Source organism: Dromiciops gliroides, chromosome 3 (genome assembly GCF_019393635.1).
Source record: "Dromiciops gliroides isolate mDroGli1 chromosome 3, mDroGli1.pri, whole genome shotgun sequence".
Lineage (NCBI taxonomy): Eukaryota > Metazoa > Chordata > Mammalia > Microbiotheria > Microbiotheriidae > Dromiciops > Dromiciops gliroides.
In genome coordinates this window covers 594,801,176-594,814,720 of record NC_057863.1, presented here as the reverse complement: position 1 = coordinate 594,814,720, position 13,545 = coordinate 594,801,176, and the positions used below count along the sequence as shown (strand labels likewise).

Below are 13,545 nucleotides of genomic sequence, written 5' to 3'. Positions count from 1 at the left end.
GATCACCTACAACTATCATTCTGTCCTCTCACTCCAATGCTAATCTTTGGGATCCAAATACTTATAAGTTGGACATTTCCACTTTGATGTTCTACTTTAAGGTGTTAAAAATCTCAATCACCTCCCCATAAGGCCTTTCTGATGTCCTTATATGAATAACAGACACCATTCTCTCAGTCACTCATGCTCAAAACCTTGCCAAGAACTTGTTTCTTCTATATCTTATTTTAGTCATTTATTTAGTCATTTCTTTGGTTGTTCTTTTATAATATCTCTCAAATCCCCATTTTCTTCCATATTACAACTGCTTCTCCTTTAGGTCTGGCCTTTATTACCTTATTCCTAGACTACTGCAACAGGCTCTTAGCAAATCTCCTTGCTTCTATCTAGTCTCTGTCCTCATCTAATCCTCTAAAAAGCCACCAGATGAATCATCTGAAAACATCATTTCTTTCTCTGCTCAACCCCCTTGATAAAATCTAATCTAATTCTATAGTAGCAATAAAAGGCCAAACTCCTTTGCTTGGTCTGATATGCCAGGCTCTAAATAATCTGGGCCCCTCCCCTACTTTACCTTCTACTCAGTGCCCCCAAACTGCCAATATCAATTATTCAATCTATCAAGTATGTGTGGATCATTTGTTACATGCTCAGGGCAGTGTACTGTAAAAACCTAAAAGAGAGTCCCTGCCCTCAAAGAGTACACAAGGTAAGTAAGTAAAGAGACCAGAATCACATGTAAATTATTCAAGCGCATAAATAATTCTGTAATAATTTGTGAAGTATAGTTTATAAGAGCTGTGTTCAGAAGACACAGAGAGCTGGAACTGAAGGGAAATTCTTTTCACGATCCCCTAAATCTATGTGCTTCCTTTCTGACTTCAAGCCCCAAACCTGGCTGACTTCTGCCCTCTGCTTCATTTACTTTTCACTGGCTGCTAAAGGGAGTTGGAGGAAATCACTCAATTGTGCTGACTGGGCTCAGCACAGATTTATGCTGTCTAATCTCACTTGGGCCCTCACTGCAGGAAGCAATACATTTTCCCCTATTCAACTCTGTCCCATGCCCATAGAAGCTATTCTAAATCTCCTCTCCTCTTCAACCACCATAGAAGCCCTCAGCTAAGGCCTTGAATCTCCTACTTCACAGAGAAAATGAAGAACTTGCCCTTCTCCCACCCTCAGCTCACATCATCTCCTCCTTCCTTCTTGTCTCAGGCCAATAGGTGGGTCCTCTTTCCCAAGGACAACCCCTTGATACATTGATCTTATTCTTTCCAGACTTCTACAGAAAACTGTCCCTACTATCTTTTTAATGTTCTATCTACTGGCTCCTTCTCTGTTGCTAATGAATATGTACACATTTTCTCCCTTACCTGAGTCTAACATCCTATATTCCTTTCCCTCTCAAGGCTAAAATTCCTTGAGAAAGTTGTACACATTTGATGTCTCTATTTTTCATTCTCTTTGAAAGCCTCTGCAGTCTGGCTTCTGACTATCATTCAAATGAAACTGTCTTCTTCAAAGTTGCCAATTATCTCTTAATTGTCTTTTCTCAGTCCTCATCTTACATGATCTTTTTGCATCTCATATTGTTGATCACTTCCTGCCTCTTATAGCACCTGGCCCATAGTAAGCAACTAGGAAGTGCTCAGTCCAACTGCTCTTTCCTAAATGTTCTTGGATAGTTTTCCCATCCATGTCAGCCTCACTAACAGTGGGAGTCCTTTTCTTTTTGCTTACTCAGTGATCCCATTAATTCCTATGGATGCAGTTATCATTTCTGATGACTCCTGTCCTAGTGTCTCTCCTGAGTTAGTTACCTCTGTCCAAATGATTCTTGGATATTAAGAACTAGATGGATTTCCTGTAGGTAATTCAAACTCAAAAGTTCCCAAAAAGGAACTCCACAGCTCCCCCTCCCACCCACAAAATCCCCCTTTCCCCTCCTCCAAACATCTTACACCATCAAAGATACCACTAATCGTTCCCAATTGTATAGCTGAAAATCCTCAGTGGCAGACTTTCACTCATTTCACTTCTCCAATTCAAAGATCTTGTCCTTTCTGCCTTTACAACATCACACACATATGCCCCCTCCTTTTGTCCATTCGTGCTGCCATAACTCTGGCTTGGACCTTCACTATCTCTCACCTCCACTACTCCAAGAGCCTTTTTACTTGTCTCTGCTTGACTTGTCACACTTTTTATAATTTGGTGCCTTCTATAGACCTTACTCTCCTCCAAATGCAACCAAAAATGTAGCTACATTGGCCTACTTCTAGTTCCTCAAATACAACACTCTTTTTCTTCCATGCTTTTGCACTGGCCGATTCCCATTCTTGGAACCCCATGCACCCTGACACTCATCTCTTGGTTCCACTAGCTTCCTTCAAAACTCAATTTAAAGCCCATTTTCTGTAAGAAAGCTTTCTAATCCCCCACCTGCTAGTGCTTTCCCCTGCCAGATTATTGTTATTTATTCTGTGTGTCTTGTACGTACCTAGTTATTTTCACACTGTCTCCCCCATTACAATGTTGAGCTCTGTTTTTGACCATTCTTTGTATCTCTAGCGCTTGGCACAATGACAGGCATACATTAAGAGCCTAATAAATGCTTGTTGACTGATCAGGCTGCTTTTCTCTGTGGTCTGATTGGCCCTGGGCTTTCAACTTACCCAATTCAAATACAACCTACTGACCCAGTTAAAATTAAGTGCCACCTTTTTCCTGAAAGCTGCCTTTGGCCACAGGAGCCAATAATGACTCACCTCTTGTACATGTCTGCAAACTCTTTTGGCATTCTTATTCCCTGTGCTACTCATATCACAGACTACCTTACACTGTTATTTAAATTTCACGTGTGATTCTTACCTCTTAGACCAGACTATAAGCCTTGGACAAGATGAAACAAGTCTTGGACAAGATGAAACAATTATTATTATTAGAATCCCTGAGCTGGGAAGTGGAGACAACACATGGCTTGTACAGAAAACAAATTTGTAGCCCTAGTGTTATTAGTACCATTTGATAACTGAATATGTCAGCTAGCCAATTAAGAGTTTTTAACAGGTAAGATGGTTGAATGCTGGGCTTGGATCTGAGTTCAAATCCTGTCTCAAACAGGATCCTTATCCTTCTTGATGCCAGAACCTTTCCTCTGTTATTTCCAATGTATCCTGTTTCCACCGTGTTTGTTCACAGTTGTATGCATGCTGTGCTTGTCACTGGACCACAATCTCCTCAAAAGCAGTCACTGGCATATAACAGGCAGTTAAAACGACAGTTTCAGCCTCAGACACTTACTAGTTGTACGACTCTGGGCAAGTCATTTAACCCTCACTGCCCCACCAAAAAACCCCAGAAAAAAAAATGACAGAGTTGGCCTCAATGGCCTCAAAGATCCCTTTGAGCTCTAGGAATCTCCGATACTCAATCGACATACACAAACATTAAAAGAACATCCTAAACACTTGCTTTTTTCCACTTCCACAATAGCCTGAAACCTAATGATTGACTCTACTGCAGAAACAAGCATCCGCACAGGACTTCACTTAAGGGGTTGACCTTAAGTAACCTAGCATTTAGGAACCTTCAACTTGCCTTATTTAACCTCCCATTCATACAAGTTTAGAGCTGAGTCAAGCTTTACTACTACCACTACATCTTGGCCTCACTTCCCTCTGGACATTCCTGCAGTTATCCTTTAAGCCTGAATATATGCTCTCCTCACCTTTGGCTACTGAAACAGCTTTCTTTCTTAATGATCCAGCTGGGATGCCACTTCCTCTAATAAGTCTTCCCTGATTCACTCTCAAGGCCTACTACCACCCTACCTTCTCCTAGGTCTCATGGTTTCTCTCCCTTCTCAAATTCTCCTAGAATACACAAGATGGATTTCTCATAGTTCTGATAACACTGAATTAAATCAACATTTCTTAAATGCCTCAATTATGTGGTAGGCTCTGTGCAAAGCACCAGCGGATACACGGACAAAGGAACAACAACAACAACAAAAATAGTCCCTGTCCAGGAGGAGGTTAAAATCTAGGGGTGGGAGCACTCAGTGAAGAAGGAGATACAGGTACACAAATACTTCTCTATGAGATTATCCGAAGTGATTTAGGAGGAGCAAAATCCTAAATCCATGCAAGCCTTACACCAAACAGAAGGCTGAGGGGAGGGCTTTAAGCATTGTACTTACTTGTACACATTTTCCAGTTTACCTCAACTTGTAGATATGTGCACTGTAAGGGCAGGGATTGAATTGGGTTTTAGTTTTGCATCTTGAGAACTTACCCCAGGGCCTTGCCTGCTATAGATATAAGACAAGACATCCCTCCCAGGTGAAAAGAAACCCAGAGTTAGTGCTAGGAACTCTCAATAAACCAAGTAGCAAGAATCCAGTTTATATTTTACATATCCCCTAATTCTCACTTTTACCTGAGTCCTTGACCATATGAGTCCAACAGTGCTTGCCATTCAATCAGCAACTTTCTGTAATGTTATATACTATCATCCCGAGTTCCCTAGAGCTTGGGTTGGAATTTAGCAGAATGTTCAGTTTCTGTGACCCCTTAATGTTATTCTATGTATTATTAAGCAAAGGGAATAAAAACTAAAGATACTCACCAAGAGTAACACACACTTGCAGTTTGCAGCTGCTGCGTTAGGTAAGTCGTACAGAGAATAAAGGCTGTGTGATCCTGACCCTCAGACTCCAGATTACATATGATGTCTAGCACTTCCTTGCAGTCCAATTTTGCAATCTATCAAAAATGAGATGGCTGAGTCAAAAAGAAAATGGTGACTTTCCTGAACAAGTTTGGTACAAAGTGAAGCTTCTTTATAACATTTACAACAGGTCCCAAATCTTTAGCTGGTTAACAGGGCAAAATCCAACATAAGCTAATCCTTTGGGGCTTCAATGTGTTAGACAAGAAGGAAAAGGCTCCATGGGGCAGGCAGGTCATAGTAGAGACGCTAAAAACAAGTCCCTTTCCACCACCCCCTCCCTTTTCCCAAGGACATAAAAGACAGTTTTAAAAAAATGGAGGGAGTTGGGGAGGCTTTTGAGGGGGTTGGCTGTTTGGTTTTGCATTTTGAAACCAAGCCTGTGATTTCACTGGTAGAGAGGACTCTTGGTGAGGAAAATCTCTTCACCAAGGCAGAATAACATCTGTTTTATAACTGATAGTCATAGGAAATTGCCTGGAGTATTGACAGGTTAAGGGACTTGCCTGGGGCCACAGAGTCAGTATGTGATCACAGACAGAACTTGAATGCAGGTCTTTCTGACTTCAAAAATGGCTTTCTACTCACTATACATCATGGCTGCTTCTCCAGGTAAACTAATTTTTAATATACCTCTCAGAGACTTGGAACAAATCATATTATGTTTGAAGAGGGTTCTTTTCAACTGAAGTTCCTTCTTTGTACTTTATTCAAAAGGTTACTGTGGTTATAAACATATGAACAAAACACCTGGCCCACTGCTATTACTGCTGGCAGCTGAGCTAACCTGGGACCTTTGAGAAGCTGTTGCCTGGAGTACAAACAACAATAAGGCAGTACCTCATTTACTTGGCATCGCTGGGGAATGCAGTGTTCTGGGTAAGTCAAGTTTCCAGGTTATTAAATCTTAATCTCTTTAAATACTAAACCTTTTACATTATTAACTGTTTGTAATGAAAAATTTTCTAAAATATATTACATCTTTCCCTAGGAAAGAAAATGGTGAATGTAATTTATCTTCTCTAAATGACTGGTGTCAACCCTTAGTAGTGACACAATTTTGCTAAAATATAGCCTCATTACTGTGTCTCAAGTACTAAATCTGCAATATAAAGCTAGTGCTATTTATGCTTCCATTTCTAATATAAAGTACCCTGATGATTCACTTTACTTACTGATTCTTCCTCATAACCAAGAGGCTGTAGTGTGTAGCCAGAAGAGCACCTGACAATTTAGTAGTCAGATGATTTAGATGGGGCAGCATAAGATAGTGTGGTATAATGGACAGAGAGCTCGGGGTCAGGAAAATCTGTGGTCCCAGCTCTGACAAATACTGACTCTGTGGCAATGAGGACAGCAATTAAGCTTCTCATTCCTATCTTCCTCCCAACTCTCCAAGACTATGTGATGAGTAATGGCCAATCTGCAGAGGAAGAGGGATTTCCTTCCCCAGGGAGTTCCCTACACAAATGAAATCAAAGGCAGTCTGGCACAGTGGAAAACAGCACTAGTTCCAGAGTCAGAGGACCCAGGTTTGTAGTCCACCTCTCCTCCTGCCTACCTGTATGACCTTGGGCAAGTCACCAAACCTCTCTGGGACACAGAAACCTCATCTAGAAAATGAGGAGTTTGGGCCTTTTCACTCTGGATCTGTGATCTATCACGTGGGTCCAAATCCCAGCTCTGTGACCTTGGGCCATCACTGAACTTGTTGGACTGTACAGGAGCTGGCCTTACTTACCTCACACAAAGCTCCTGGGATAAGGCACTTTCATCAAATGCCTGCAGGGCACATAGTAAACCGCTTAATAACTACTTGATTGACTGATGAGATAGCTGCTGTGGTAGTGCTTTGTAAATCCTAAAGGGCTCTGTCAATGGGATGCTGCTATGGGCCTGGAGGTGAGCCATGTCCTCACGCTCCTCCCCTACTTTGGCAATAGGCTGGTCACTATCCTGCTGTTCGGTCCCCACTGGGGCCCCTTTAGGTTTCCCACACTATGCACTCTGCAAGACTACCAGGTCTGCCTCTCTTCCCCTCTGTTTTTTCATTCCCCCGTCCTTTTTATTTTTTTAAAGGCTACTAAAAAATTATTAGTTTCTCCTAAGTACAACGTAAAGTCACTAATGCTGTTGAAAAGCATCTAGGCAGGTGACTTGGAGAATTTTTTTTTTAAGTGAGATGTCTTTTTAAATTTCTGATGTGTGTGTGTGTGTGTGTGTGTGTGTGTGTGTGTGTGTGTGTGTGTGTCTGGGTTTTTCCCCTTTAAGAAAACCCTACAAAACAATATTCTACCCTTAAGTAACCAGTTACCTCATCTAAGGGGCCAGGTAGAAAGGCAAAGGGAAACATAGGAGCTCTGACTCAAGGTGCCCATTCAAATAACCAAGGAGGCCCAGCCCTGATTCTGTTGTACTCCCAGGGCCCAGGGGATCATGCCATGAGTCACCTGACAAGTTCCTGAGTGCTTTGGAGCTTTCCATACATGAACAGATGAACTTAGCTTCCCCTGAATGGTCAGGTTCTGATGGGAAGCTGGGGGGGAGGGAGGGGTGGGGGGAGAAGAAAGAAGAGGAGAGAAGGAGAAGAGAGAGAAATCTCCACATTTCCACAGAGCTGCTCCTGGAAGTGGGTCCCAGCTGTCGTCTGTAGTAGACATGGGCTCTTGCTATAAGTAAATAGCTACATGGGATTGCTGCCTCATGCTTGTCCTTGCTTCTTGTGATGAAGCCAGCCTTAGTGCAAGTTTCTAATGCAGGCCCTGTCAGGCAGTAGGCTGCAATGAACGATGTCAAGAGAACTTTATTGTAATGTCTGAACCTAGCCCTGTAAGGCTTAGAGAACAGACTTGCTGCTTAGAGACCAGATTTGCTTAATGCTTAACTCATGACATCCAGGCTAACGTGACCCCCCCCCCCCAACCTTCCAGGGGAACCAAAGATCCTTTCAAGGACTTTCCAGTTTTTCCTAAGATACAGATTTTAATCACTCTAGATGTTTTATCTGTAAATTGCTTCCATGCTGGCCAATCATATGACTGTTTCCTTGCTGCTTTGTTTGAATTATATAGAATGTGTCTGGAGAAGTGGGTTACCCCCTTTGCAGCTCTCTCCTCTGTGGGATGACAAACTTCTTTCTAAAACTTTTTCTAGTTATGGGTTTGTTCTCAACCAACAATAATTGATCTTGAATGACTTGGCTAAGGGGAACTAAGCCATTTAAAAAACTATAGTCCTATCTCTGCTCTCTGGTTAAAAAGATAAGAAAGGAACGTTGTCTGGTCAAAAAGAGATCCTTAATTTGAAAGGTACTTACTTTTTAAGTTTTTAAGTGAAAAAGTGCATGGAGCATTGTGATAACTTTCTGATTGGCTCAGAAGTCTTATTGAAGATTTTAGTTATGAGAAAAATAAGTACAGAATGATAATGGTGGGGAGGAGAGAGACAACGTTACTACAATAACTTACATTTTGAATGATGTCTTTTACTTCTTAAAGTACAAATATCAAGTTAAATCACTTCATCTTTACAAGAAATTTGCAGCACAGTATTGTGTAGTGGACCACCTTGGAACCAGGAAGATCTGGGTTTGAGTCCCACCTGATACATTCTGCCTGTGTGATCTTGGGCAAGTCCTATAACCTCTCATGGTCCTAGGCAACCCTTTGACTAAGATGCAGAGTAGCTGCTAAACTACTGGTAAGAGAGAATATTCTTGTCTGGGAGCTCCCTACAGCAATAAAAATTATGAATCTGGAACAAAAAAATTAAGACAAAAACTTTTATATGGATACCTCCTAATTTAAAAACAGTGCCCAATGAAAACACTAACAATAGTAAAATAACCAAACTGGCAGGCAAGATTTTAACTTAAGCAGAGAAGCAAATTTAATTAACCACTTGAAGAAGTTTACATTCACGAAGCGAACCATGCGGCAGGAGATCAAAAGTGTTTTTCAATCAAGGGCAACACATAGAAGGAAGGAAAGCAGTATTTTGAGGTTTGAAACCCAAAGACACAATGGAGGCTCGGTTTAAGCTGTCATTGACAGAATATGCCACACCATGAAGATGTCATTTTAGTAAGACTCTGGCACAATCAAGCCTTCTGGATCAAATCTATGGCTGGATGGACTAGGAAGATTAAAAGGAGGACCCACCAAACACTGGCCAAAGAATGAAATGGAGACTACCATGCTAGGACAAACAGCTGTTCCACAGCAAACCCAGCCAAAACTTCATGCAGGGAGAAAGCCAGAATTCAGAAAGCTGACAGAGGGCTACAATACAACACCTCAAAGATGTTTTGCTAGAACATTATAAAGATGTTTCAGAACATCAAGAAAAAGAGTTGTGGATTGAAATCTGAATTAGAATTAGAATTGGTGTCAAATGGTTACAAGAAACTATAACTTTCACTGAAAGAACATCTGACAGACTAATTTCAATGTTACAATAGCTTCACAACATGAAGGTGGGAATTTGGTCATAACAGATTAAAGATATTCCTGAGAAATGGTGTTGGTTGGGCCTGTTTTATGCAGGGTATAACTGCATCCTATTGGTCCGAATATAGGCTGCCCCAAACTATATGCCACAGCCCTAAAATGAAATCTTTAATAAAGAAGAAAATGGGTTAGTAAAGTTATTTTCCCACTGCTAATCCATTCTGGAGAATAAGACTAAGGATTCCAAAACTTCACCAAGTGTTTTTGTGGCTGAAGATGAGAACACCACAGACAGGTTGTTCTTATCTGCTCTTACCCAAGTTTCAAGGCTTAGAGACACCATTCCTCTATGGGATCCACTCCCTGGTCCAGCTGACTGTTCTGTGACTAAATCATCTCATCAATAGCTCTGGGGTCATTCACCCACCTCATTCTACTGAAGTATTTATTCTGGGAGGAAAAGGGGAACACACTGCTGAGATCCCCTATCACTGCCCAATTAGGAGTCAGACTCAGGAATGTAGATGAGAAGAAATGAGAGTTCACAGGTCCCATAGTTAAACTGATCTCTAAAGACAAGGACAATGGTATTAATTCTACTCCAGCTGACATCTGTATAGTGCTTTGAGGATTGCAATGCACTTCCCATACATTAAGTCATCTGATGCAGTGTGTAAGCGGGAGGGATCTGCCTCCCTTACCTTGCAGTGTCAGCAGCAGGGGCGTCTGGCACAGGCTCCTTCAGCAGGTGTGCGGGCCGGTGGGGAAGCTGTTGCTACTGCTTCTGCTGCTGCTAGGGAGACCAGCGAGGCTTAAGCTGTGCCTATGGTACTAAGAGTGCAATTATAAGGCTGCACTCACGTTTTATACAATCAGATCTGGGGAAAAAGCATGGCCTACATTCAGACCAATATGATAATAAGAACTACCACTTTAGTTTTCTCTAACACCTTACACTCTTCAAAGTGCTGTCATAAACATTACTTCATTTGGGTCTTGCAACCTTGTGAAATTATTAACACCATTTTGCTGCTAAAGAAACTAAGGATCAAGTTGGATTTTAAGTGGAAAAATCAACTACTTCCTGATAAAATAATAATTATAATTAATAACTCATGTTACATAGCCCTTAAAAGTTTAAAAAGTGTCATTCTTTTAGCCACCCTATGTAATAAATAATACAAATATTATCCTCATTTTAGTGATGGGGAAACTGAGTCTCAAGTGTTTAAATGGCTTGAGAAATAAATAGATGAGAAATAAAAAGTTGATTTAAGAAGACATTTATAGTAAAGTCTCACACTAATTCAGATTTGTGGGAAGGGATGTCTGAATTATTAATCTGCTCCTAATAATCACTTCTGGTTATTTTATGCCTAGTGGCCAGGATGACCCCCTGTGCACAGAACTGGTTTTCTGACAAAACTCCAGACAACAGTCTATTCAAGTACAAGTAGATCTACATCAGTCAGGAGAAAATACACATCAACAAAACATTAATCACAAATCCTTTTAAGTTTTAAAATATATCTGTCTACACTGTAAATATTTAGCTATGTATTAATTAGCGAAATGGGCCATGCAATGGATTTCTAATCTCATCGGTGTGGACTGACTGGTTGGAGACAACAACAGAAATCCATGCTTTCTCATCCCAGGTGATTATTTCTTACATCCTTTCATATAAATCCTCCCACAGAGAAACTACACTATGTACTAAAGGTCGTCTTCTTTTTTTGGGTGAGGCAACTGGAGTTTGGCTCTATCCACTGTGCTGCCTAGCTCTTTATTCGTTTTTGATTTTTTTTTTTAAGTGAGGCAATTGGGGTTAAGTGACTTGCCAAGGGTCACACAGCTAGTAAGTGTTAAGTGTCTGAGGTCGCATTTGAACTCAGGTACTCCTGACTCCAGGGCTGGTGCTCTATCCACTGCGCCACCTAGCTGTCCCCTCTCTCTTTTGACATTTTGCTTGTCCATCTGTTCTGCCTCACTCTTGGTCATGCAGGGAAAAAATGGGGATAGATGACAAAAACTATATCAAAGAAGGATAACAATCAAATGAGGTGACATGTTAAAGCACGTTGAAAAGTGTAAGGTGAATTAAAACAATTCATGGTGGCACTTTTTATTTCCACTCCATAATTCAGATTTCAGTCCACTGCTCCTATTCTGTAACAGGTCTAGAATAGACCTAATTTGCACATCTTAAAACACTATCAAGATGTGAGATACCATTACTTTCACTAGGCCAAATTCACCTACTCTTCCAGTCCCAGATTAAGGTCTTTCCTTTTTTTTTTGAAGATCAGTCCCAAATAGAAGGATGATCTCCTCTAAAACCATAGGAACTGTACTATTTTGGGTAATTAATTTTGTGCTGCTCACTAAAAGGTTCTTTCTACATACTGATGCCAAATCTAATCTTATTTCATGAACCTTTCAAAACAACAACTGGCCCAGTCAGTGTTAATCTTTTTAGGTTAATAATGCTGAAAATATAATACTTTAAAATTCATTGACTACTTTAACCAACCAGCAAAATTATGCAAATTAACATTTGCCAGACTAAAGATGATAAAAACAAGAAAAAATATTAAATACTTATAGCACCATAATCTACTTTCTTGTACTACCAAACCTACTGAAAGTCAAGTGTATAGTTTTTAAGGATGTAGGAAAGTCATTTTAATATACGGTTTGTCAAATATACTAGATTTTCCCATAGCTGTGTACTGTGCACACGATTACATGAAGTCTTCTATTGTTCTCCAATGGCTCTGGCATTTGAGTCTTCTTAAATATATTTTAATATCTTGTAACAGTTATGGTTAATTGACACAGCAGGAGAGTCCAGAAAAATCCCTTAGCGCACATAAGACTTACTTGCCAATGGAAAGAAATGGCTGCCAAAGGCAACATCAGGTTAAAATATAAACTTGTTTGCAAAAATCTTATGAAAAACTGGATTCCCTATGGATAGGAAGGTCCTCTAGATGGCTCCTGTTTGTGGATGACATTATACTGACTGCATCAAGCCCCAAGTATTGCTGAGACTCCTAAAAGGGAGCTGTAATCACTAAAACAAGTTTGGCCTGTGTATCCCCATAGGAAAGACCAAGTGGATGAAGAATGTTTATTGCCCAGATTTCAATGTGCAGTTGGATGAATCATCCTCTGTGGAGTTTTCCAATAGCATATGTATCTGGGATAGCCAGTAAAAGACGAACGAGTTTGGTCCAGAGTTCGAGAAAAAAGAAAGGAGAGCATGCTGGACTGCTTTCAGGAAATTGCAAAGTTCTTTTACTGACCTCAGGATTCCAATGAAAGCAGAGGCCCATTTAAAAAATATTAACATCTTGCCAGTGTTACTATATGGCAGAAAGATGTGTATCATACAGAAGGGTAATGGAAGGGTGAAAGGTCAACTCTGAGCAGGAGGCATCACACAAAACAATGAGGAACTCCAAAGACCTGGAATAAGAGATGTTATTAGAGAACTGTATGGTAGGAAGAGAAGATGGGTTAGGTACATGGCAAGAACCAGGGATAATCTCAATTTTTGAAGATGAAGAAGGAAAGCATACTATCCATGGTGGGGAAGAGGCAGCCTGTTAAAAAGTAGAGAGAAAGGAATTTCTTGTTAAAGAAACATTAAGGAGGCCACTTTGGCTCGAATATGTAACAAAATCAAGAAGATAAAAGAGGATGAATCCATATGGTGAAGGAATTAAAATTTCAAACAAAAGGAATATGTATTGTATCCTAAGGCAATAGGGAGCCATGGAAACTTCTTGAGCAAGGGACTAACATGGTATATGACCTTTGCTCTAGAAAATAGCAATTTGGCAACAGTTTAGAAGGTAGATCACAGAAAGGGAAACCAATTAGCTATTGTAATTGTTGAGGTGAAAAGCTGATGAAGGCTTGAACAAAAGCTGTGTGAGAGAGAGAAGGGGTGAGAATGAAGAGAGGTTTGTAAAGTTATAAAGAGCTAGGCAGGGGCAGCTAGGTGGCCCAGTGGATAGAGCACTGGCCCTGGAGTCAGGAGTACCTGAGTTCAAATCTGGCCTCAGACACTTAACACTTACTAGCTGTGTGACCCTGGGCAAGTCACTTAACCCCAATTGCCTCACTTAAAAAAAAAAATCAAAAACGAATAAAGAGCTAGGCAGCACAGTGAATAGAGCATTGGCCCTGGAGTCAGGAGGACCTGAGTTCAAGTCTGGCCTCAGACACTTGCCAACTTACTAGCTGTGTGACTCTGGGCAAGTCACTTACCCCAATTGCATCACCAAAAAAGAAAAGATTTATAAAAAGCAGAATTTGGCAACTGACTGGATATGTGGAATGAGGTAGAGTAAGG

At 40.7% G+C, this 13,545-nt stretch overlaps 1 protein-coding gene across 2 annotated transcripts in view; it reads right to left on the bottom strand.

Annotated features, from left to right (window-relative positions):
- RLF (RLF zinc finger) overlaps positions 1–13,545 on the bottom strand; it is a 111,175-nt gene that overhangs the window by 24,928 nt on the left and 72,702 nt on the right. The window contains exon 6 of one of the 2 annotated variants that reach the window (XM_043997161.1): positions 4,633–4,769. The exons of the other annotated variant lie outside the window; for it this stretch is intronic. Coding sequence (XP_043853096.1) covers positions 4,633–4,769 — 137 coding nt within the window. The remainder of the gene's footprint in view (positions 1–4,632; positions 4,770–13,545) is intronic. 2 annotated transcript variants of the gene reach the window in all.